Source organism: Brachyhypopomus gauderio, chromosome 20, assembly GCF_052324685.1.
Source record: "Brachyhypopomus gauderio isolate BG-103 chromosome 20, BGAUD_0.2, whole genome shotgun sequence".
NCBI lineage: Eukaryota > Metazoa > Chordata > Actinopteri > Gymnotiformes > Hypopomidae > Brachyhypopomus > Brachyhypopomus gauderio.
Window position 1 is genome coordinate 14,525,975 of NC_135230.1, and position 26,035 is coordinate 14,552,009.

The 26,035-nt window shown below is 47.2% G+C and overlaps 1 protein-coding gene across 3 annotated transcripts; it reads left to right on the forward strand.

The window, feature by feature from the left end:
* Positions 1-25,652, forward strand: LOC143484435 (radixin). 3 transcript variants are annotated; one of them, XM_076983143.1, is made up of 15 exons: positions 1-239; positions 4,760-4,899; positions 11,186-11,269; positions 14,976-15,071; positions 16,156-16,278; positions 16,470-16,621; positions 17,260-17,343; positions 17,420-17,566; positions 18,923-19,019; positions 19,109-19,272; positions 20,153-20,283; positions 20,940-21,100; positions 21,295-21,387; positions 22,144-22,374; positions 22,593-25,652. In XM_076983143.1, the coding sequence occupies exons 2-15, from the start codon at positions 4,888-4,890 to the stop codon at positions 22,755-22,757; spliced, it is 1,740 nt and encodes a 579-aa protein (XP_076839258.1). In that variant the 5' UTR covers positions 1-239; positions 4,760-4,887; the 3' UTR covers positions 22,758-25,652. The 3 variants fall into 3 exon arrangements, with proteins under 3 accessions (XP_076839258.1, XP_076839260.1, XP_076839259.1); XM_076983145.1 differs by lacking the exons at positions 1-239; positions 4,760-4,899; positions 11,186-11,269; ... (5 more) ...; positions 18,923-19,019; positions 19,109-19,272 and adding an exon at positions 19,296-19,536; XM_076983144.1 differs by lacking the exons at positions 1-239; positions 4,760-4,899; positions 11,186-11,269; ... (5 more) ...; positions 18,923-19,019; positions 19,109-19,272 and adding an exon at positions 19,629-19,671.
* The last annotated feature ends 383 nt before the right edge of the window (positions 25,653-26,035 follow it).

Here is a 26,035-nt window from a genome sequence, read left to right on the forward strand (position 1 = left end):
TGCCTTCTCTTCACGCCGGCCATATTGACGGTCTCAGTCGCTCCGTGCTCTCCTTCCAGCGGATTTTACAGGCTGTCCCCCGGTCCTCTGTTTTATCGCCGTAGAATAGGGGTGTCAGCGGGACACAGGCTGATCGCGGGATCTAAACAACCTTTCCCAGGATTTCCTGTGTGGTGTGTTTCGACTTCAGGGCTTCTGGAATTTGTCGTTCATTTGAGAAGACGCAGTCCTTCTTCAAGGTGAGTTTCATCGGCTGCATCGTTTATAGTATGTTCCCGGCTATCTACAGACTGTTATTTTAATCAGAAAGCACCCTCTTATAATTCTACACGTCTTTTAAAAGCTACTCTATAACGCTTTAGCCGAAGTTGTGGACCGGGATAATCCCCCGGAGCGTTGTGGACGTGTAGCGGTACGTGTGCCCAAGTGAACGAGGCTGGCGTAAAGCGGCACTTTGCGGGGAAGAGTTTGTGTTATCTTACCTCCCCCCGTTCACACACGTTACCTTTACGATGGAGACTGTGGCAAAACGAAAACACGTTTAATGTGTATTCCACACAGCAAGGCCCATACTTGGAACTGTAGCTGCACATGACTACGAAATATTGCGAAGTTTTGCCATAATGACTGCAGTCATAACTTTATTCATTCGTGAGCTCTCCGGCCAGCCGCCTCGTTCGCCGTTACAAGGCGAATTTAACAAGCCTGCGGGCCTCGTTTACTTAATCTCACGCAACGTGTAATCTCGACAGCTTTTGACGGCTTTGCGTGTCTCTTCGTGTACCGTTTTGTTGGGCCTCCGGCCCGTTTAGTGTGGCAAGTGCAACAATGTGGCCTACTTTTGAATGTCGCCGCAGGTTGCAAGTTCGTGTTTGTAACAGTTACTCGAACTTGTGTCCAAACTTTGCTGTCGTTGAAGGCATTGGCCGTACGTGGGTGTTTCTGAATGTGTTTTTAAATTAGCTTACATTTAACACAAGGATCTTAACGTTATATATGATGGTTAGTCCAATTGTAATATTTCTACGTAGCAGCCTACACGGTACCTCAAAGTAACCAAAGCCTTTTTCAGGCTGGATTTGTGAACGTTTCTTAGGTCTGCGTAAATAACAGTAACTCTTAGCTAGATGGGCAAAGGACGTATTCGTGAAACTTGCTTACGCAATTCCCTCAATGTAGAGTCGAATGAAGGCGTGCGGTTGGTAGCTTTGCGTACGACTTCATGCGTACGGCTATTTTTTGCCCGTTTTCATTTAAACTGTTGTACAGGATATTGGCCAGACATTTTATTTTTAAATGTGTGCTTTATAAAGAAATGAGAAACCCCTTTTAGAATTCCCCCTTTTCTCAGGGCTCAGGGTTGGCAAATGTGTTTGTAAATGAGTATGACGTTATGTTTAATCTATTTTGTGTTTCATCATTTATTGAATGCCATTATTGGTTTATTGATTTAGTTTAATCATTTAGCCTACTGAAAACACAGTGGCAGACCTTTTGGGAGAGAGTTTACCCTGTATTATTCTGATATACTTTTATTTACATTTTGTATGACGCTCACCTGGAAATCATCAATAGTGTAATTGAATACTGGGATAATACCATATCAACTGCAATGGCTAGTATTGCTGTAATGATTAGCCTAATAAGCACCATGCAATGCAGTGTTACATATACTGTCTGAATTTTATTTATTTTTAAGCAGAAGGCTACATTTCAGCAACACTTGGAACTTGAATCTATTAATGCTTAACCCTGTTCCCATGCTAGGATTTTTTAAACAAAACATTAAGCTACTGTGGCAGTAACTGTGCAGCAGTGACCTGTTGCATTGAACAGCGCACTGGCTTAAAATAGTCATACTCTTATTTAATAGGAGTATCAGTGGTCTGACCACATTCAGTTAAATTTTTTAACTGCTACAGCTGGATTTCTGCTGGAAGTGAAAAAAGCTATTTTTTGCACAACTGTAAAAATTCTACCTATTCAATGTTCGAATACTCATAAGTGACTGATTTGCATAAAATCATGAGAACTGGTCTGGGCAAAACCGCAAAATTTCTCTAGCTATTGCATACTGAATAACAGAATGAACATTGGATAACTCCTTAAAAAATTCAGATTTGGTATTTAAGGGCTGCCCGCCACAGTGTCAAACTTTGCGTAAACCTGAAAGAGAAGCTGATGTTAATCAGTCGGATGGTTTACTAAGTTAACCCTCCTTGGCTTGCTTTCTTTGCTGAACATTTGTTGTATCAATTTTAAAAGCACCATGAGTTGATATGTGAAAAGTATTCTGTACATTAACACCTTTTAACATGAAATCTGTCCTATGAAACTATAAGAAAATGGATAATCTCATAGAATTATATTAACTTGATGGAGATTTGTCAGTTGTTGTTGATGCTGATTGTTTAATGGCCTGTTCCCTCTGTTCCCGTTCAGTTTATAAGCAAACGTGACCGTGAGTTCATGTTTTATGATGGTTTTACTGCACGTTGCTAGCGTAAACTGCTGAAGCCGGTTTCTTTGACCCTTTAAATACATTTTATGAACATGTGGACTGAAATGGGAGAAAAAACACGCGTGTTTATGCCAGTTGTGCCCACATCCGCATCAGCATAAAATTTTAAATGACATTTAGTGTTGAAACATTATATTAGACTTGTGGAATAAATGAGACTTTGATGAGTACAAGAAATCTACGATGTAACAACCGCATAGTTCATTAACCCAAATGAAGCTCACTGCATTGTGTACCGGACCTGCTGCCTCCGAGCCCCTACAGGAAGTGGACACGCTTATACTGGATTACACTGTGGGCCATGTGCCGTATTTTAACAAATGAACTTTGAACTAGTTCGTTTTTAGTCTGAACTGTCAACACTCTTCCAGCTAATCAAACTATGAAAAGCGCGAGAGGCAGCTCGCCCGCATTAAGGACCGGGATGGAACGTGTCTTCAGCGATATATCTGATAAATGTTCTGGCGTCAGCTGACATCGCCATGACTACGTGCTAATAAGGCGTAATTAAGCACCCACGTTCAAGAACTGTATTGTTCCTGGACCACCCAGTTTGCTTGCAGTGCAACCTGATGCAGGAGTCAGAATTAACTGGTCCACATCGCACTGTATTATGATGACTTCCTTCACACAGTGGTTTCCATCAGCGGTACTGGAGATGGTGTCTTGGACACTAGCGTCGACTTTTGAAGGCTTTGATGTGTTGTTCATGAGCTAAACCGGGCAGGCTTGATTAGTGGAAACAGGGATCCCGGGTCCAAGAATCACTACTGCTCAGTATCATAGGAAAATGGTGCACTATGTAGAGATGAAGGGGTTTACTTCTTATTAAATGCCAAATTATTTTAGCATCTCTTGTTAATGACTTGGTAAGAAGTAGCTGCAATCTATTTAATCACTGCATTCTTTTTTTCAGAGAATGGTACATTTGAACTGAGTGCGTTTAGACTGAAGGGTGTTCAAACCACACAGAAATAGGATACTATATGGTTATTTTAATTTACTAATTAATATCAATAGGGAAAGTTTCTGCTTGATGCTCAGCTCCATATATCAAATTTCTCAACACTTGGCAATCAACTGTGGTGTAAGAAGATCCTATAATTGCTACTAAATCAATGTATGTAGGAATTGTTGTGCAAATCACTTTTTTAAATATTTCCGTGTCATTATGGACAGTAGATATGCTGCTTTTGATTGCAGTTAAAACTTAAATGCCAGTGTTTAACATTTGTAACATTTTAATTCCATGCACCTATATTGATTTAAAACATTTTCACAAGCTCAGTGTGTTGCCACATGGTGCCTCAGTGGGGAGGTTGGTTCTGGTTCTGAGCTGTGTGTTCAGACCTAGTTCTGCGGAGCATGAGTGCTAAGGCAGGCCACACTGAGCTTTTTAATTACACCGATTACAATCACTTGCACCCCACTGTCATGCCACTATGCTTAGTTTTGTGCAAAAATGCATTGGGTTTGTATGCCCATCCGTTCATCTCGGTCTAAATTTAAAAGCTCCCCGCTGATTGGCTGTCGGCTCATCGCACACAGAGCAGCTCTTCCGTCAGGCTCCACCCGTTGGGAGAGCAACGATTGAACGAACGCAGAGTGGAGTTAAAAACGAAGCAGCGTTTGCCACTTCTCGTGGAAACATTCAGCTGAAATGTGATCTGCTGCGTATGAAATCTGACTTTCCTATCAGTGTGTCATGTTCCTGAAAGACCTGAAATCCTGCTTGGTCATATGACTGGGTTGGGGGGGAAGGCTTAAGCAGGAGTGCAGGGCCAGATGCACATTCACTGTGTTGTCAGTAATGTTAGGAGTTACCACAGAGGATATGGGGTTTTCTAATACTGTATATATGTGTCTTTCACATTAATATCTTACGTAATACATTTAAGTGATATGGGGTATGTTGAAGATTACCTCTGGCTCTGAAACTCTTTTTGGAAGTTGTTAGCCTGAGTTTCTGGCTTGGGTTTCAGTGTCCAAAGACGAGCTCCCTGCTTTGACATGCGGCCTTGGATCATTTCGAGTTTTCAGTGTTCAATTAAACCAAATTCAAGAATATGAAAGAAAAATACCATAAAAATTCTGTCCATTGCCTGGTAGGGTTGCTGCTATTGCTGAAACAAAGGGCACTGAGGGCTAATATGAGGTTTCCTTCAGCGTGGGCGTGTAGATGGCTGGCCTCGTCTGACAGTGGGAGATAAGCAGCCTCTCTCGTTTTGTCTCTTTCAGGGCCTGCACCGGAGGACGTCAGCCGTCCTGAGACGGAGGGCGAGCCCCACCCACCCTCATCCCAGCCCCTCCCCCCCCTTTTTTTCACATTTCTCGCCCCTGGATAAGCTGGACAAGAGGAGGTGAAAATGCCTAAACCGGTAAGTCTTCCGCGGGACGGGGTGACATTTACAGGTGACATTTCACATGGCTTGCATGAACGGAGCCAAAAATGCCAGATTCAGGAGCGATGTTTTTGCATGGAGTGCTGTTGACCAAGGTTTAAATAAGTATTACATTGACCCATATGTTTGCCATATGAAGCAAAGAGCTAAACGCACACAGTTGTTTAAAAAAAGATTTGGTCCATGTGGGTATTGTTTATAGCACAGTTATGACTTGTGTTTTTATAGATGAAATTGTATACTTTAAGTTACAACCTTCTTCTGGTTTTGAGAAGGATTATGAAAGTTGATCCTTTCGGACTGTGTTTGAAGTTTAAATCCCTTAACTACCTGGCCATACTTATGGGAGGCAGGAATTATATTGGCCATTATAAATGGGAGGCACTGCAATTGGTGACCCGAAGAGGATGCTGGTATGTGTTTTGGAACATCGTTGGACTCTGACTTCATTCTGGTCCGGGAGGTGGAAGACCTGGTTGCCCTGACTCGGCGGGGAGCACAGTGTGAGGTGCGCTCCTGTTTCAGACTCCAGAAGTCCTGTGTCGCTGTCTGATGACGACGACGGCAAACTGCAAATCTTGCAGATATCACTGGGTCATGGGGATCACGTTTCTCTGCCACGGTTGGCTGGAAAGTCATTCCCCTTTGGAATTTGGAAATTGAGTTCAAGTAAAAGTGGGAATTCAAGTAAAGTCTTAGCAGGAAGCTGAACTCTCAACACACATGGACTCGGGCCATATGGAGGCCATGTGGACACAATAAACCGTGCTTAAAGAAACAAAGTAGTCAGAATGGTTATTTAATTGAGATAAGGGGCCATAAAGATAAAAACTTTAAGATAATATTGACATTCCTTGATAATGGCAATGTTATCAAAGCTTAATTGGTAGCCCTGACACTTTAATGACCAAAGCCTTAACAACAAAGACCTGTACAGCTGTGATGTAAAGCAGGAAAACCACAGACCCACAGTCACTTTAGATTTGCCCTTACTGTAAGTCAACGGTAATGGTGCCATTTTCATTGTTGTTTACTGAAACTATCCGTTACCCCTACACTTCACACCTTCCATGTGTCTCTCATGCATCCACCCATGTTTCTGCCCCTCAGGAAGGGGGGCGCTCTGGGATTTGCCCCATCCCCTCACAGCGGGAGTTACCCATGGCCACACTCTTCATGGCTTCACAACCAGGTTGCTGGTTACAGAAGTTGAATAGAGAGAAAGTTACACTAAAATAAAGCTCTTTACTAAACCATGAACTGTGAGATTTGACTTTTTTTGAAACACTTAAAAAATGTAATTTCTGAGACTTTTAATTAATTTTATAAAGACATTTAGATAATTAGTGGTTCTATTTCAATTCTGAAGGCTAATGTTCAGTTCATACTTAAGCAGAGTGCACTGATCCATCCATGCGCTAAGGTGCATCTTTTGCTGTCCAGCTGGTGATTTTAAAGGTTGGTAGTTTGGTGCAGTCCTGCACCCCAAGCCACCCTGCAGCCTGCTGTGTCCCCCCCCCCCCTTACAGGGCAGATGGGAGACGGGGGGGGGGGGGGGGGGGCACCCCGCATGCAGCCAGACTTGTGCCTGGTTTTGTTTGCACTGTGCTGGCCAGTGTGAAAAAGTGGCCCCTGGCAATCAGGTCTTGGTAAACATCCTGTGTGTGTGTGTGTGTGTGTGTGTGAGAGAGAGAGAGCCGGTTCATTTCTCCTTAACTTCACACATTTCTGCCGTACAATGGAGATTTCTCCAGTGAGAAGGTCCGTTAGCCCATCAGTCCCATTTTGTCCAATCAGGACGAAAACCTCCGACGTCCCTGACTGGTCATGAATGTGGGTGCCCCACACTCTCCACTGGGTTCAGTGTTCTACAACAGTTGCCCTGTGGCCCAGTAGGAGGGATTAACGTCTCCGTGTGGGGGAGGCTGGGGTGGGGTCTGTGGGTGCCCTGTTAACGGCTTACTCTCAAACAGCTGCTTTTTCAACTGAATGGCCGACTGTGTGAGCACACTGGACTGCAGGAGAGGAGCTAACATGCACTTGTGTGTGCGTGTGTCGAGTGTGATTTCGCCAGCGGACGAGGTCATTGCTAATTGCGCTAATGTTCTGTAATTGGCTAACAGTCCAAATGTGGAGAGCATATGGGGACTTTATAGCCTTTTCCGGTGCCAGTCGTGCACGTCGGCTCAAGTCGTTGCATTAGTAACACACAGACACAAGAGGACGAGCGTATGTTGGCCTTGGAAACGGCCCGTGACGGCGAGACTCGACCTTGCCCTTTGTTGCCCTCCGACCCCGGCGCTTATCTGCAGCGCTCTGCTGGCGCTCTCAGGTTGCCGGTCTCGGGGGGGGTTTGGCGCTCGCGCCCTGCGTGACGGCAGCAGGTCTGCACGCACGCGTCCTCTTCACAACGACCTCAATTAGCTCCCATTGTGTGGCTTATTGGGTCGTTTGTGCCGCAGACAGCGGTTAGCCATATTTAGCCTGCAATCCAAGCTCCCACGCCTGGGCGTTTAGATGGCCTCTCTTTGTTGTTGGGCATAAAGCACGGTCTACGGGATGCTCGGCGGGCCAAACGCCACGCCCCGATTCCTGTTTTAGCCATGGCTTTAGCCTGATGACACTGACCTGTCTATGAGGACACGTTTCAGTGGAGACTGCAGGCCACTTTTACGCGTTGCACTGGACCAGGGTGTCTGCCGTATGCTCTGAATGTAACAAACTCACTGAGGAAACGTAGCTTCTTGTTCCCCAGAACGTTTCGGAAGTTCCTGCTTTGCCCTTCTGTTAGCATGCGGTGGAAAGGTAAGAACACAATGAAGATACAGTCCCTGTTGCACTGTGACGTCCCTGTGGCAAGATTCTTCACGGTTGGTCTTTTTGCCCTTTCTCAAGCGAATCCTCCCCCCGTACAGCTCACGTGCACACGTTTAAAGCCCACGCTGATCTCGTTTTAATCGTCCGGTTGATTCCTCACAGCCTGAGCCTAAACACAGCCAGTTTAGAAATGCAGTAACTGTAAGATGTCGCAACTGTTGACCGAACTAATATCGTCCCGCTTATTAAGTCCATGTTTCTAGATTGGACCATCTGAACCCACTCCACCCACACATCCACCCTTCTTTCTCACTCTTTCCCCATTCCCTCATTGAGGGTGGGGTGGGGGTGATGTGCACTTTTGGAAGGCCCCCCACCTGCCTGGACGGTCGTCCACGCTCCGAGGCCCCTTCGCAAAAGGTCGTCCGTTACATGTCTGTCCGTGGGCTTCAGTCCTGACGTAGCGAGATGGCCTCTAGTCGTTAGTGACTCTGAAGCAACAGTTCAGCTCGTCTGTGCTCTTCCGAGGGTCGTCGTCTCTCCACCCCTCTCCCTCGCCTCTGCGCGTGTGTGGGGACGTTATGGAGGCCTGCGCTAAGTGAGAAGGATTCAGTAGCCGGAGGTTGGGTTGTTACTGGAGACGGCGGTCACTTTAGGTCACGTCACTGCTGTGCGTCTGTCGCGATATCTCACGTTGTGCTGGTCATTCCTTGTTGCCAGCTTGTTAACAGCATTCAAAGAATCAACGCTTGCTGACTCCAAAATGACCTCGAAGTCAAGAAGCTCTGGAAATTCATTAACATATCTGCTTTTCACTTGTGTACCAATACACGGAGACGAGATCCTTTACTCCTAAAGCTGCGTGTGAGTGACGGATCCCCTTTCAGCCCTTGTCCTAAACACAAACATCGCACGCACAAGAACTCCAGTTATGTCGCAACACATGAACAGAAACAACAAGTCAGAGCAGCGCTCCAGTCCCACTGTGGGCAGCAGGTCTGGACGACCCCACCCACACCCACCCAGGACCGTCAGACCCCGCCCTCCACGCCTAAACGGCCCCGAGCGGCTGGCCGCCGACCGTACAGTTGCTGCCATGGTTCAACGTGGGTTCCTGCTTCGCGCCCCGTTGCCTCTGAGGTGAGAACATGCCACTCCGTACAGCAAACATGTCGGGTTGGCAACGACACTCAAACTGAGCCGGCGCTCTGACTTGTTTCATGTGCTTAACATTACTACAGTAATTAATGATGATATAATAATGACGAATAGTAATAGCAGTATCCGGTATCTCTCCACATTTGTGTCTGTTCTTGTTGACTACAAAGAGCTCGTTGCCGAACTGAGAATTTCTAACGTTTGTTTTGCTGTCGAATGAGCATCAGAGACGCGCTAGACGGTGCACCTTGGCATGAAGGAGCCGAGTTACTGTTCAACACTTCTTACTGGAACTGGCCTGCTCGAAACGTCGATTTGTGTTTTGCAGAAGGAATCCTTAATCTTCATTTTGTTAAAAAAGAAGAAATAGTTTCCAGAAGCACACAACACCATTTAAAGTAAAAAAAAAATCCGCAAAATGTAGTCCTCTGGCTATGAACTGTAAAGTGGCTGTTCCTTGGTAGGGAATCGGGCGAAGGCTGTTTTTAATTGAGCTGTTTTGGGCAGTGTTGACTTCATTCAGGCCTGCGAGCGTCCACGACCAGCCTGCTGTAGTGCTGGACGGGTTCAGCTGGAACTGAAAGAGCCACATAGTAGTGAAACAAACTGAGATGTTTCTCATTTAACTGTTTGTTCAGGGCCTTTTGAAAAGCCGGGTCACTTCAGGTCATTGCTGTCCAAGCGCTTAAAACTGTTGGAAGCATTTTAACTTCCTGTGCATGAGGTACTTGGATATTTGAACTGGTAAGTAGGCAACAGGCAGTTGACTCCGGCTTTTGTCTGCTTGCAGTAAGAAATCGTAGAGCAGGCTATAGAGGGCGTGGCCAGTCGAGGGCCAGAGGGTGGAGGGCATGGCCTGGCGCGGGTAGAGGGCATGGCCTGGCGCAGGACATGGGAAAATAGTGAGTGAAAGGGGAGGATGAATGTGGTGGGTGGTGTTTGTCCTACAGGGAGCAGCTGTGAGGGTGGTAATGCCAATAACCTTGCAGTCTCATCTTGCTGAACAAGAGGACCCAAAGGTTAAACTAACAGAGAAATGGCTGAACGGGCAAAGCGGACATGTACAGCCATTTTGGTGTGAGGAACAGCAAGGGCCAGACAGACCATAGTGTGAGTGAGGGGGTTAGTGGAGAGGAGAAAGGAAGGCCTCGTACGTGGACACGAGAAACCGTGACTCCACTGTAACACGACCCCAACAGGACAATTCCTGGATCACCTTTCGCCGCATCTGCATGTGTTTGAGTGTGTGTGTGTGTGTGTGCGCGCGCTCACACTGGCACACACACACCAACAGTGAGAGTGATGAGTAGACGCAGCAACTTAATACACATGCATACCATCCATGTAATTGTAGTGGAGGACCCCAAAGGTTTGGTGAGGTGCGCGTGTCCCTGTGGGGAAGACGAATGTACCCTATGCCAACCCCTCCACCATTCGGGCATGTGGTAGACACACCGGAGCACAGGGGCTGCCTCCAGCCAATCACAGAGCTCCATCATCTGCTACGCCTCTGAAAAGGGCAGTGTGTGTGTGTGCGTGTGTGTGTTCTTTTGACTCTCACATGCACATGCGTGCGCACACTCTCTCCACATATGGAGCAGTGAGCAGGGAGGCTGGGGTCTCAGCTGATGGCACTGCGAGCCTCTCCCCCACTGCGTGGAGAATGGCCGGCCCAGCTGTGCACGGTCCGTTCTGCACACGGGAATCACAAAGGCCGCCTTGTCCTCCCTCAAGACCTTTTTTTGACGTGGGCCACTGGAAATGCACACGTCGTCAGGCAGCAGACAGCCGGCCACTGCTCTCACTGTTGTCCGCTCATCGGAAAGAGAGTTCCCAAATCCGATGTAGTTGAATTGAAGTGTTTTATTTGGGGGTTTTTAATAACTAAACAAGCCACATCTGTGCACATTGCTTATTTTGTCACGCTGGGCGTCACCGGGTTGAGTCCCGCTCTGAATCCACAGGTCTAACGGAACTGGAAACGTGGTAAATCAAAGTAAAAACATGATATGAGGTCCCTTCTCTCTAGAAGCACAATTATGTTTAGCTGTGCAGATTTTGAGGTAGTTGAACTTGGGGTTCTGCTCAGACGCCTGGATTTGTGTTCTCAGAAGTAACGAACTCCTGGTTCCTCGTCAGACGTGTGCAGGGTGGAGGTCACAGAGTTGCGCTACTGTGTCCACGTGAGCTCCAGCGGAGGGAGAGAGAGGTGCGAGTTCAAGGCCCACGTGAGCTCGTCCCACGCCCTGCAGTCATAACGCGCTCTCTTTCGCACTCTGTTTTTCAGATCAATGTGCGGGTGACCACGATGGACGCCGAGCTGGAGTTCGCCATCCAGCCCAACACCACCGGCAAACAGCTTTTCGACCAGGTAGCCGCAGTGCCTGACCCCGCTGTACACCCGTCTGCTGTTCCACACATCAGAGCGTTTCTGGCAGGACATTCCATCAACATATTTACAACATGAGTGTGATGCATCACGTTTCTGATGTTTATCAAGGGGGAATCCAGCAGCTTTGGAATGGGCGATTTGTGATTAGTGTATCGAGAGAAAAGGAGAATGCCGTGGCATATTTTGAGCAGGAAGTTATTGAAATGCGCTAGCGAGAAGCCAGTATTCTTTCTTTCGGTTGCCACGTTTTGTTCAGATCCCCCCCTCAGAGGAAGAGGCCATCTCCTCCACCAACCCCTTCACCCTTCCTCACCCCCCCCCCCCATCCCAACGCCCCCACATGGGCTTTTCACAGTGCCCCACTGTAGCAGGTCCCCTGCTCGAGAACTGGACTGCTTTGTCACTGTCGGGTGACATCACCTCTAACGATGGTGGTGGTGGGGGCAGATATTTCTTAGCTCTGCTGATACCACTGGCATATAGGCAAGAGTTACTTTGGCTGCATTAACCAGCTGTTCTCAGATCAGTTCTGCTTTGCTGTATCACTGTGTAAAGTCACGCTGGGTGTGCATTGCAAACTGATTTATTGGTAACTCTGTTTGAGACTACACACCAATCCCCCCCTAGTCGCTGTGCTAATGCCGAAATGGAGACTTTCTGTAATATTAATGCCAATGGCTGAAATATTCATTTGATAGTGGTTACACACTCACTGTTTCTTGTATTTTTATGGTAAGAAGACTGTTGACATGTTCCTTTTCTGGCCTGCTTGAGAAGAGGTCTTCATTTTGGCTCGTGATGTTTCTTGGTTGAGATTTTCTTTTAAAGGGAACTCGTATAAGATCAGTAAGAGACAACTTCTAGGCCCAGTAGCCTCTCTCAAACAAATCCATTCACTTCCTCACCTTCTGATGCATTTTGCTCCATTACTATTGACTTTGAGGCTGTTGTAACTGAAGGATCTCCATCATTCAAGCTACTGTTCCCCAGAGAGCCGTTCAGCAGCCTTTACCTACTCCTGAGGAGTTAAATCGATTTGTAGTAGCCATTAAATAAAGTGATTGTAAGAGGTGTGTTAGATTAGTGTGTGTGTGTGTGTGTGTGTGTGTGTGTGTGTGTGTGTGTGTGTGCGCGCGCAAGGGAGAGGGGGAAACGGAGACACTCCTACAACATTAAAGGTTCGTTTGTTTTTAAACGGCCACTGTGAGGTCCCCGTTGACGGTTTCACAGTGACGAGTCTTGAGGGTTTGCAGAAGTATCGTTTGCTCTTGCGCCATTCTGGAACATTCCTGTGTCGTTTGACCTCTCACCCCTGGCCAGCGTCCAGCATCTAGCGTCCCCAGCAGCGCTTTTCCGGAACGGCCAGGATGGCCGCAGGGCATCGGAGTCCCTGATCCGGGTTTGGTTTGTCCTGGTGACGGTGTCCCTCCACCCGAGGCATCACCTGGCGCTGCAGTTAGGGGTGTGGGAGTCGAGATGTTCTCCCACCGCTTGAGTGGCTTGTCTGGTATGTCTGTCTGTTTCCATCTCCGTCTTGATCGTTCTGTGAAGCAGTTAGGCCCAGTTCAGCTGGTTTGGCCATTCTGTTAGTGATGGATGTTGTGAGATGAACTTGTTCTCTGAGCTCTACTGTAGCTGTAAGGTTGGAAGATCACTTGGGTAATACCAGTGATAAATGTTCTCGTTTCCTCGTTATTGTCCAGAATGTTCTGGAAATCCCCATGATAACTGAAAGGACCAGACTGGGTATCGAGATTCAGGCAGCGTAACTGTTCAAAATAGCATCTGCTTTTTAAGGAGCGATGCTATTCATAGTGGAGAAAAGTATTCGCGTCCCGGTAATATCTGCCCACCTTTCGCCAAAGCGGATTCTGTCTGAGTTCTGCAAATGCTCCCCACACACCACTGGAGATCCACCAGCGGGTCTCTGGTCCCGCTCGCTGACGGTTCTGCTGAGACAGTGGAACGGTCGAAGACGGGAAGACAAACATGGGAGGGGAGGAGTGGCGCGCGTGCAAACGGTGTGTGTGCACTCTAGCCGTGACCTCATCCTCCTCGTGGTTCACACTTTCCAACGTGCAGATCCCGAAGACGCGGCCAGTCACCACGTCTGTACGCCACAGCTCCGTGAATCTCAAGGACTTTCCTCTGAGTCTCAAAAGCGCTGCACTGTGTATATGTATATAAACAATATTGTGTGTGTGGTTTGATAATTGCTTCCACAATATTGGCTTTTGCAGTATCAGTGGCAAAGAAGGTTTTAATGGGGCAATTGAGCCTTCCAACAACTCGGTTTTTTTTTTTTTTGTGTGTGTGTATTAACGCTCTGTTTTGATGAATCACCACATCGACAGTCTAATAATCAAAGAAGCACAGACCACACCATCACATCAAGCATTCAACAGTGACTTCATATATTTATATTACTGTCCCAACATGTACTGATAATTGCATAACATTAATTTTGGCAGTTCTGTTGAGACCTACTTGGGAGTTGCTTAGATGACATGATCCTGTATTTGAGGTATTAACTCAGTCCTGATTCATTGTATGATTGCTTAGAGTGATTCATGGTGTGTGTTTTCTAGTGGTTTATCCACAGAGAAACTCTGCTGTAACATTACTATAGTGTTTTCTACACCCTACCGCCTTCTGACCTACACCCTACTGACCTACCTACCTACACCCTACTGACCTACCTACCTACACCCTACTGACCTACCTACCTACATCCACCATAATGACCTACACCTTACTGACCTACACCCTACCTACCCTGCCAGCACTGCCCATTTATATTCAGGGTTGGATTACACCCTACATTTAATTCAAACTGGGCGACAACCCTCCAGCTGGGGCTGCTCTGCAGTTAGAAGATAAATGGAGCAGTGCAGGTCAAAGCGTCACCCCCTTAAATCCTAACCAGACAGCAAACGCCTTCAGATGGATGTTGCACTTTGTGTTACTTGACCGTCATGGTCATTAATGCATGAAGGGGTTTTATGGCTTATTCTTAAGATGGTGTAATTCGTCTTAACGTGAAGAATTGGTGACGGGCTTTCTCAGTGGACATAGGTGATGCAAGTTCACAGCATAGCAGTGCTGATTTGGGCCTTGATTGACTAATTCTGCCTTTTAGGAAACCTTAACTACTCCGTGTTTCTTCACTGTACATTCATTCCTCTACTGTAAATGAAATGTGCATCTCTCTCTAACTTGCATGAAGCAGTGGGAATGTTGAGTATGATACAGCTAAATTTTCGCTAATAAAAGAACATTTTAATATGGTATTTCTGTAATTCTGTGGGTTTTGATGGTTTGCTTGCAGTTATGATAACAAAATACACTGGTTGCCACACCAAATGTGACACTGTAATTAATTTGTATTCATAAAGTCACTGTGGTGGTGAAGGGTTTGCTGCTGTCAACTTACAGCACAGCTACACCTGTGCCCAAGTTGAAAGTCAATCAAAGTAAATATGTAAATGAGTCTATACATATTCATGCAAGCGCCGCCCTTGGACCCTAACCATAACTCCTTAAAATGATCTCCCTGCCTACAAAGCATTTGCCGCTATCCCCCACGAGCGTTCAGTGCTGACTGTGTGTGTGTGTGTGTGTGTGTGTGTGTGTGTGTGTGTGTGTGTGTGTGTGTGTGTGTGTGTGTCCCTCTTCCTCCATCCAGGTGGTGAAGACAGTGGGTCTGCGTGAGGTCTGGTTTTTTGGCCTGCAGTATACAGACAGCAAGGGCTACACCACGTGGCTGAAACTCAACAAGAAGGTGAGGCCTCCACTCGCCCCCTTTCCCACAGCCCCGCCCATTTTCCACACCCGTCCCACCCCCCCTCCAGTTCCCATCAACCCGCGGTTGGCGAGGGCCTCATGAGCGGTTTAACAGGCTCCCTGCTCCAGAGTGCCAAACAGCAGGGAAAGGAAAACCTCCGACCAGCTGCACGTGTTTGGGCCGCGGTGTCGGCTAACGCGTTTATGGAGTAAAGCGCGATCCTCCAGACGTGGGTGAGGACGGTAGCTACTGCAGAGATGTGGGAGCGAGAGAGGACACGGCTGTTTGACAGCGTGGTCCGAGACCGAAGTCGCTCAGCCACCTCTGAAGAGCAGGAGCTGTGACTCACAGCGGCGTTCTGTCTCAGCCGGGCCTGCTGGGAAATATTGAGGCCAGGCTCGGCCAGAGAGGTGACATAATGCTGAGAGCAGAGCCTGAGGCACAAACGGGGGGGGGGGGGGGGGACATGAAGACCCCCCGGTCAACTGCTTTTCACATTCAGCCCACTCTGCTTAAAGGGCCACGCCACCATTTCTTAATCCAATCGCTGGTGATTTAATTATACATGGCCGTTATAAGGCCATGTTGGGAACCATTTTAAAAGTGTTTCTAGTTTTAGTTTTCATTATTGGTTTTTTTTCTTCTTCTTTATTAAGTACGGAAAACCACTGCTAGATGATTAACCATACATAATGGATGTGTAAAATGAGATAATGTAGAAAAATATTCCTTTATTTTTATAATATTCCCACTAGAATAGAATACTGAGTCTGTATCTTCTTTCTAATAAGGTTTCTCTTGTTCTGGGTGCACTGTACACACAAGTGTGTCCTGTGAATAGTGTTCCAAGAACTAGTGAATGACTAATGAATTAACTTGAATAGAATTCCTGATGTGAAATTGGTGGTCCTCATGTTGAATTTTGCATAAATCTTACCTCTATGGAGTGTGTGTGTGTGTGTGTGTGTGTGTGTGTGTGTGTGTGTGTGTGTGTGTGTGTGTGTGTGTGTGTGTGTGTGTGTGTGTGTGTGTGTGTGTGTGTGTGTTCGATCTGACTGTTTTGGTTTTTTTTATTTTTAAGGTGACCCAGCAGGATGTGAAAAAGGAAAACCCTCTGCAGTTCAAATTCAGAGCAAAGTTCTTCCCAGAGGATGTTTCTGAAGAGCTAATTCAGGAGATCACACAGCGCCTCTTCTTCCTTCAGGTGTGTGTGTGTGTGTGATCAGTCACACAAACATGCACTGCAGTTCCAGCCATTGTGTTGACGTCTGCAAAGGTTTTAGTTCTAAAATAATGCATGTAGTTCTTGCTCAAGCACTCACTTGCGGGTACTGATGCGTGGGCTGCCCAGGCCCGGGTGTGGGTTCTGACCTTTTGTTTGACCCTGCACCTAAGGTCAAGGAGGCCATTTTGAATGATGAGAATTACTGCCCTCCTGAGACGGCGGTGCTGCTGGCCTCTTACTCCGTGCAGGCCAAGTACGCCGACTTCAACAAAGACATCCACAAGCCCGGCTACCTGGCCAACGACCGGCTGCTGCCGCAGAGGTGTGTGTGTGTGTGTGTGTGTGTGTGTGTGTGTGTGTGTGTGTGTGTGTGTGTGTGTGTGTGTGTGTGTGTGTGTGTGTGTGTGTGTGTGTGTGTGTGTGTGTGTGTGTGTGTGTGTGTGTGTGTGTGTGTGTGTCTGGGAGAATGACCCACTGCTTAGAGTTTAATTCCCAACTTGCAGGTCCAAAGTGATAGCAGCAGGCTCCTGAATGCATTATTACTCTGATGAGGTCGTGTGTCAAAGCGGACCTTGATTATGAAGTATTCTGAATGCAGGCCCTCCTGCTCCAAACACGACCCGGTGGGTCACGAGGGCTGTAATTAGACGTCCCGGTCTTTGGCAGGCTCACGGTAGTCACCACATGACCTTGTGTGGTGCTTCATCTCCAAGACTAAACTCGCAGCTGTGCAGAGCTTTGCGCCTCACTCGTCCAGAATGACACGTTCTGTCCGAGCTCCCTGCAACTTACGCGGCTTCCCAGTGGAAACCTGCGTCTTTATTTTACTATCGAGTTTTTGCATTTGTTCAATTTTGCACAGGTCTTGAAGTTGCCCCCCTTCATTTAAGCACTGATCATTCTAATAAATGTCAAGTAAGTCCTGGACGCTGTTCACACGTGAAGTGTTGTGGTGTTCAGAGTTCTAGAGCAACACAAGCTGACGAAAGAGCAGTGGGAGGAGAGGATCCAGACCTGGCACGAAGAGCACAGAGGCATGCTCAGGTGATCACCGCACACACGCACGCCAGCCCCCCCTGCTCCCCCCCCCATCATTCACACCCGTCCTTGCTGCTCCCAGAGAGGACTCCATGATGGAGTATCTGAAGATAGCGCAGGATCTGGAGATGTACGGCGTGAACTACTTCGAGATCAAGAACAAGAAGGGCACGGAGCTGTGGCTGGGTGTGGACGCGCTGGGCCTGAACATCTACGAGCACGAGGACAAGTGAGTCGCAGCGATCACACGGGCCGCAGAAACCGTCCGGTGTCGTCATGTTCAGAGGTGCCAAGTTCTTGAAATTAAACCTAATTCCTAATGGAGTCGCTCCATAAACTGAAGCGCAAACAATTGCTTTAATGATTAATGCTTCAGTTATTTGCCTTCATTAAAAGTAACCCAAATCTCCTTGAAAACCGCAGACTTGGCAGCTCTGGTAAGGCCACGAACGTTTAAGTAGAAGTCACCTTTGACCTTTCGAGTTTGGATTATGTTGCTTCCTGTAGTTCTTGGAGGCTTGCGTAGTTGGGGTGTGTCAGGAGGTTTGGCCTCGACTTGCTGGTGATTGGTTCCAGAATTCTCAATCCCAGACAGCAGAATAATCAGTTGACGCAGAAGAAAGGGGTTCTGCTGAAGCTCCATCACCCATCACAACCGGACTGGGTGACTGTGTGGGAATGCCATACCAGTGTTCTTTGGGAGGAACTTAAACTGGGGCAGCACATGAGGTTTTGAACTCCGCCTCGCTCCAGTATTACACTCTGGTCTCGTCACCTTTTGTGTAACAAGATTGTGATCTCTGGCAGAATGACGCATGGCCACGTCAAAGGCAGCGTGTAGCCATGGATTTAGTCCGAACCAGAGCCCCTCTTCCAGAAAGGAGGCCAGAGAGACATGCGCATTGTGATGTGTGTCAGGAAAGGCCACGGGGTTATTTTTGGAGAGGCTGTAAATGGACACGCCAGTCAGGAGCTTTGTGTGTGTCATTGTGTATCTGTGCATGTTGGCTTTGGGCCTTCTGCACACACGCCATCTCGCACACGGGCCCCTGCTTACGTCTGGGGTTTGAGGACAGTTGGTTATGAGCTCACCTCCCATGACCTGGATAAATAATGACATCAGCGCATCAAGCTGAGAACCAGTGGTTTAGTTTTGTTAACATGGATGGCATTAACATGTACAGTGATGCTAACATGAGTATGAATGTTGATGTAATATGACTGAAATATTCCAAGCTCACGTTAAAAGCTGTGAGTGTGAGCCTCACAGTATTAGCCAGTATGTTGTGTTAGTATGTAACTCTTTAACTGTTCTTCATAACCCTTTTATAAAAAGTGATTGAAAGATCCTAGAAATATGAATCCCAACGCATTAATGTTCATTACAAATCTGTAGTAATGAACATTAGATTACAGACTAAAACTGATCACTTGAGTCTGTAAGGCACCAACCTGAACGTCACTCTGACGCCCTCTACTGGTGCAGGTCATCTGTGTGTACTTTTTGTTTTCTTTCGTTTTGGTCAGACTATCATTGAATCAGATGAATTGTGAATAACGTCTCCCTCCCCTTGGACTCCCACAGACTCACGCCAAAGATCGGCTTCCCTTGGAGCGAGATCCGTAACATTTCTTTCAACGACAAGAAATTCGTCATCAAGCCCATCGACAAGAAAGCACCGGTATGTATTCGGCGCTATAGGATGCTCGATGGGGAGAGTCCACGTAAATAACCTCGAGATGATTGAGATGGTCCGTCGCTGCCCTGCAGGACTTCGTGTTCTACGCACCGCGGCTGCGTATCAACAAACGCATCCTGGCGCTGTGCATGGGCAACCACGAACTCTACATGAGGAGGAGGAAGCCCGACACCATCGAGGTGCAGCAGATGAAGGCCCAGGCCAGGGAGGAGAAACACCAGAAACAGATGGAGAGGTAGGACCTGCCAGGGAGGAGGTGCACCAGAAACAGATGGAGAGGTAGGACCTGCCAGGGAGGAGAAACACCAGAAACAGATGGAGAGGTAGGACCTGCCAGGGAGGAGAAACACCAGAAACAGATGGAGAGGTAGGACCTGCCAGGGAGGAGAAACACCAGAAACAGATGGAGAGGTAGGACCTGCCAGGGAGGAGAAGCACCAGAAACAGATGGAGAGGTAGGACCTGCCAGGGAGGAGAAACACCAGAAACAGATGGAGAGGTAGGCCCAGGCCAGGGAGGAAAAACGCGTGAAACAGATGGAGAGGTAGGCCCAGGCCAGGGAGGAGAAACGTGTGAAACAGATGGAGAGGTAGGCCCAGGCCAGGGAGGAGGTGCACCAGAAACAGATGGAGAGGTAGGCCCAGCCAGGGAGGAGGTGCACCATAATGTGCAGGATACTGTACATGTTTCTCAGGGCAGAAGAGTGGTCCGTATTCATTTGTCTGCTGCAGCACATTCTGGGAGGTCATTATCCAGCCAGGGGTTTTGAGATATTCGTTCTCAGCTCCCCACGCCACTCATTCAGTATAAAAAAGGTTTTATTGATGCGTATTATTGTTTGTTTATGGTACATTTCAGAAAAAAACATCTTGATTTTAGATTTTTAGCCATTGTGTTTCAAATGGAAAACAAATGTCTTTGTACTGATTTTGATTCTTTTTCACATCGCACCTTTTTTTCACATTTCACACTTTTTGAGCGCTTGGCTTAAAACCATTGTTTAACTCTAGGGGGCAGTGTTGAGCTTTCTCGTGTCAACCTCAGACGCATCTGAACTGTGTATTCTGCAGCCTGACCACACCACCGCTCTATCTGTCTCTTTTCCTTCACACTAGGGCCCAGCTGGAAAATGAGAAAAAGAAGAGGGAGCTGGTGGAGAAGGAGAAGGAGCGGATAGAGCGGGAGAAGGATGAGCTGATCGAACGCCTCAGACAGATAGAGGAGCAGACCCTACGTGCGCAGAAAGGTACATGAACCGTAGCAGTCCAAACTCGGGACGGCACCAACTCCATCCTGCTCGCCTTTCTAATCTGTTCAGATCTTCTTTTTTTTTTTTTATTAGACCTGTATCCACATAAAGGTGATCCACACTGTTCCCACACTTTTTTAAGGCTTTAAGGTCAAGATGAAATACTAAATACATTGATTGCACTCAAAGCTGAAACTCTAGGGCCACATATGTAGCTTACAGTCCTGACTCTCCTGAGAATTTAACCGTGCTTTAACGTTACAACATGCGATTGCACCCATGTGTGTGTGCACACAGAGCACGTCCATCTCAGCCTCACACCTTCTGAAGAAGGTACACTTGAAAATAATTGGAAAGGCCTCTTCCAAAGCCCCTCCACCTCACCCACCATCCACCCATCCAGGTGTAGCCTGCACAACATTCCCCACCCTCATACTGTCAGATCTGATCCTCCTCCGTGTGTGCGTGTGTGTGCGTGTGTGTGCGTGTGTGTGCGTGCGTGTGTGTGCGTGTGCGTGTGTGTGCGTGTGTGTGCGTGTGTGTGCGTGTGTGTGTGTGTGCGTGTGTGTGTGTGTGTGCGCGGTTGTGTGTGTGCGCGGTTGTGTGTGTGCGCGGTTGTGTGTGTGCATGCGTGTGTGTGTGTGTGCACACAGAGCTGGAGGAGCAGACGCGCCGTGCACTGGAGTTGGAGCAGGAGAGGAAGAAGGCGAAGGAGGAGGCGGAGAGGCTGGAGAAGGAGAAGCAGTCCGCCGAGGAGGCGAAAGCAGCTCTGGCCAAGCAGGCCGCCGACCAGATGAAGAACCAGGAACAGCTGGTAATGGCCCCTGGGCTCTCGTGTGTGTGTGTGTGTGTGTGTGTGTGTGTGTGTGTGTGTGTGTGTGTGTGTGTGTGTGTGTGTGTGTGTGTGTGTGTGTTTTTACATGTTTGAGCGTGTGTGTGTGCACGCATTTGTGCAAGTGTGTGGTTCATTGCAGTTCATTGTCATTGAGCCTCTTTGTTGCCCCACAGGCTGCCGAACTGGGCGAGTTCACTGCCAAAATCGCCCTGTTGGAGGAAGCTAAGAGGAAAAAGGAAGAGGAGGCCACGGAGTGGCAGCACAAAGTAATACACACACACACACCTCACATCTACCCAATCTCCGCTGTAGATCTGGCACAGAATTAACCTACGGAGCAAGAGTCGATCAGACTTGGATCTGAGGATCTTCTGCAGCTCTTTCAGCTCCGTGGTTTCCGTCCATGCAGTCTGAAGGTCCTTGAGTTGTGATCCGATGCAGCAGCTTTGCACCCATCACAGCTCGCCGTGTTGCAGAGGGTCCCGTTTATCCCGAGATCATTTGGCGAGGGTCCTGTTTATCGTGAAAGGGCGAAGGATCGTGTACCGTGCACCCGGCAGGGAGGCTAGCAGCTCACGTCACAGAGCTCTAACTCAGCACACCCACCCGACACTTAGAGGAAGTTCTCATGGGGCCTGTGTCAGCATCAAATGGCACTAAATAAGCATCTAAAATAACGGGAAATGAGACGAATGGGGAAATAAGTGGTGCAGACTGGACTTTTCTAAGTCTTACGAATAATCATGTGCTTTTGGTATCTGGCACAATCAAAAGCTAATTCTGCTGCCATTGTAATGTAATGAGTAATGTTGCACTCATGTTTCCACAGCTGCTCAAGAGAAACTCCAAACCTTTACCAAGTATAATTAAATCTGGCCCTATTTGTACATGAACAGAGCAAAATTAAATTTAAAGCATTGCTACTATGTTTGTTCATACTATATACTCACACAATAATCATCATAATAGAATGAGTAATAAATCATAAAACTTTCCTCTAAATTGCCTCTTTGGCCCTCCAGGCGCTTTCGGCCCAGGACGACCTGGAGAAGACCAAGGAGGAGCTGAAGACCGTGATGACCACGGCAGCGGCACCAGCGGCCAGCTCGGCGGAGAACGAGCACGACGAGCAGGACGAGAGCAGCGCGGAGGCCAGCGCCGAGCTGTCCAACGAGGGCGTGGCCCAGCAGCGCAGCGAGGAGGAACGCCTCACCGAGGCCCAGAAGAACGACCGCGTCAAGAAGCAGCTGCAGGTGAGTTCAGCAGACGCGGGAGGCCCTCAAGGCTGGGGGCGTGAGCACGCTTTCGGTTGACCCTTCTGGCCACGGGAACGTTTTTAATAGAGCGAGGTGGCCGTCTCCGCTCACTCCGGTTCTCCCAGACGTTAAGCCGTGGGCTCGTCGGTGGTGTTTCTACGTTGTCCTGTCGCTATATGCAAACTGAACGTGCCGCTTCTACACGTTCCTCCCAGGCGCTGAGTTCAGAGCTGGCCGATGCCAGGGACGAAACCAAGAAGACCCAGAACGACCTTCTGCACGCGGAGAACATGAGGGTGGGCCGAGACAAGTACAAGACCCTCCGGCAGATACGTCAGGGCAACACCAAGCAGCGCATCGACGAGTTTGAGTCCATGTGAAGACCCAAACCCTCAACCCCGCCTGCATTTTGCTGCCCCACTTTCAAAGCTACAGTCCTGCTGCTTAGGCGGCTGGCTTACAAGCACAGGTTATTTTTTTCTGGGGGGGGGGTGTTTTTGCTTTTGTTTTTTAATAATATAAACCTCCCCACCCACATCCCTATGACTGCTGACCACATTCCCTTTAGAGACTAGAGGGACAATATTGCCTCCCAGTTCACCCCACACACACACACGCACGCTTTGCCAAAGCTGTTGCTATCTGCGATCAGCCCATCAGGCTGCTTGATGTTAAGCTCCTCTCATGCCCTACCCGAGTCGTCCAGCTAGGAGAAAGCGATGCATCAGATCTAAAATGGAAATGTCATTTTAGAAAATCGAACAACAAAAAACAAAAGATATGAATCAAAGGAGTGCTTTTTGTGAAAATGGCTACTTTTTTTTTCTTATGTAAAAGCTTATATAATTATATGCTTTATTTACAATATTACTTTATTTTCAAAAAGCTCAAAGTATTTCTTTTTAAAGTATTTTCCTTCATTTTCCATATCCACTTTTATTAACATCCTGCTTTTAATTTGTCGCTAATTCCGTGACTGAGCAGGTCCAGATTCGGAGGGCGTGTCTTCTGTTGGTTTTGCCACTCCCACTCTTCCTAGTGACAAGGAACCTCTCTGTGGCAACGCCCCTAACACCTGCGCACAAACAGAGCCCCTTCTGTGGTTAAACAATTGTAAACAGTAGCATAACCAAATATAAGGATCACCAAAGGGAAGCTGTTATCTGCATTGGCTACGTGCAGACGATTCATACTATGAACTGTTGACTCAAATTGGAGAAAGGTTTCAGAGAAGTTATAACTATTGAAGTTATAGCTGCATTGATTAATTGTTGGCAGTGTTGAATAGTACATAAAGAGATAGTGAGTTAAGATGTTGGAGACTCTCTGATATGTGATGTATGCTGAATTGAGACAGGCCGTCTGATTTGAACTTTACAGACATTGGGAGGTTTATTGGGAGGTGGTGTGCCAGCAGACACCCAGAGTTTCATGTGCATATCAATGGTTTTCCCTGCCTACCAGCTCACAAAGGCCTGGGGACGTCTGATGGGCAGGCAGATGAGCTGCCTGGCTATGAGCATCTTTGTCTGTCTATCCCTCTGCTTGTGTGAGTGTTTTGTACGGGTGAATTAGTGTGCACCTTTGGACATGGATACTTTAAGCACCATCCAGGGCCTTTCTGACTGGTGAGCACATGAGAACGCCCGTCCTGGCCACAGGACGCCTCTCTACCTCATTACTGTAAACGGCTTGTGCGTGAAGCCCCAGCAGTGCTCCGTCTCCTCCGAGGGCCTGACTGGCCCAGAGGGACACGGGAGGAAATGGGTACTTGTTGTCTTGATTGTTAAACTCAAGAATCAGGTGATTGTGGTTGCTTCTGTCGGTCACGAGCTGCAGCGTTCAGTCGGAAGTGTGCGCGTGTGTGTGCATGTGTGTGCAAAAGAATTTGAGTCCTCAGTCTGAATCGACGGCTTAGTATTACGTCTAGGGCCACTCATTTAGTTGTCGCTGCTATCTTGCCCCTTTATAATCTGATACACACACACACACACACACTCACTCTACCATACCAAAGCTGTTGTGTCGGGGTGTTAAGAGAATCTGAATGTTGCGGTGCTCCTAAGAGAACCTGTTTGTTAGAGAATCTTGCACGTTTGTAAGAGATTTTGAACTTTTTAGTTTCTTTATACAGTGAATGAAATAATTGGGAGAAACTGTTACCCTCTTACGTTTTGTTGGTAAGAGCACATGAGCGAGTTTGAACGCTTCTTAAAACTACGACACATTCGGGTGTAGCAGACTCTTGTCACCACTCTAAAAGGAGGCTATTTAGATCTGTTTTGCTTAAAAATAATAAAAGGTAGTATAAAATCCCATGGCTGCAGCGAACTAGACGGCGCTTTTAGAACCAAAGCTTTGGGAGAACTTCTGTCATGCTGTTCATGCAGAAGATCATCTTCTCTGATTTAGGCTCCTGGGATATTAAGCAGTGAACAAAAACATGATCAGAAAGCAGGCAGCTGTCTGTCTGCGTCACACGCTACTGCAATACGTTGATTACGGAGTGTGTTCATAAAGGTACTTACAGTCTTTAATCCCTTTTTATGTCCATAAATCCTGTCTAATATATGTTATAATCCCATTTTGGGCAAGGAGGAGGTGGGCCACTTACACCATTTTTATTTAGCTCCCCCAGACCCAATACTCTGGGGAGGGGGGAATCTGGATCTTTATTTTGGATTTTGCTGTGACGTTTTATGCTAGCAAGCACTGTTGGAACTTTAAAGCAAGAAGGTTAAAAGGTCACCAGCACTTGTTTTGAGGTTTTGTGTACACTAAGGATTTTAACACAAGCCCTAGTGTTTAGTTTTGCTACACAGGTGTCCAGCAACATATATTGCCATAGCAAGAGAAATACTGTGCTTCCAAAAGGTGTGGCTTGTGGGGGGTTTTTTTTTTTTTTTTTTTTTAACACATTCTGAATTTGAACTACCCTTAGTGTACTAACTTTCACTATAAGAGAGAGGAGATGCTATCTTAATGCCACAATGGTATAAGAACTAAAAATAAAAAAATAAAAAACATTTTTTTTTTGTGCCCCTCCCCCCCAAGTAGCAGAGTTCTTTTGTTGTATGTGTTGGTGTGGAGATTGGCCTGCTGATGGGGAGGAACCTCCAGAACTCGGCAGGCGCTGCTTCTGGAACCAGCTGGTTACTTTGGTTTTCCCACTCTGCCCTTCGTCTTGTTTATATCGCTTTGTTACATAGAAATAACACAGTGGAGCTTTGTTTATCACAACATATGTTGGTTCAAAATAAAATAAAATATGTTTATCTTGCTTTTTTTTTCTTAAATAACACACACACGACTAGTGCTAGATCACAAAACCATGATGTTAAGCAGCAAGATTAGTGAGTGGGAGAGACAGTTGGTGGTAGATGAGAGAACTGCATTAGCAAACAGGAACACAGGGACTTGACTGAAACTTCTCATCAGGGGCTCACAGTTCCTGACACGGTTGCTGGATGTAGGAAACCTTCAGCAGAGTTGGCACACGCACTCTCACACATTTATGCTAAGTTCTGGTGCACATGATGCGAAGAACATCTCCACCTCTTCCATCTTTTCAAGAATCTCCACCGTTACACTGCTCATGTGAAGGCACTGCCAAAAGCAGGCAAATCTCATTTGCTAAAAATAAAAATGGATTTTACTG

Bases quoted from the DNA above. Each gene is read 5' to 3' on its own strand.
- LOC143484435 (XM_076983143.1), top strand. The intron at 19,020-19,108 runs GTATGTATTCGG...GCTGCCCTGCAG, and splicing joins CCATCGACAAGAAAGCACCG to GACTTCGTGTTCTACGCACC. The intron at 21,388-22,143 runs GTAATACACACA...TTGGCCCTCCAG, and splicing joins CCACGGAGTGGCAGCACAAA to GCGCTTTCGGCCCAGGACGA.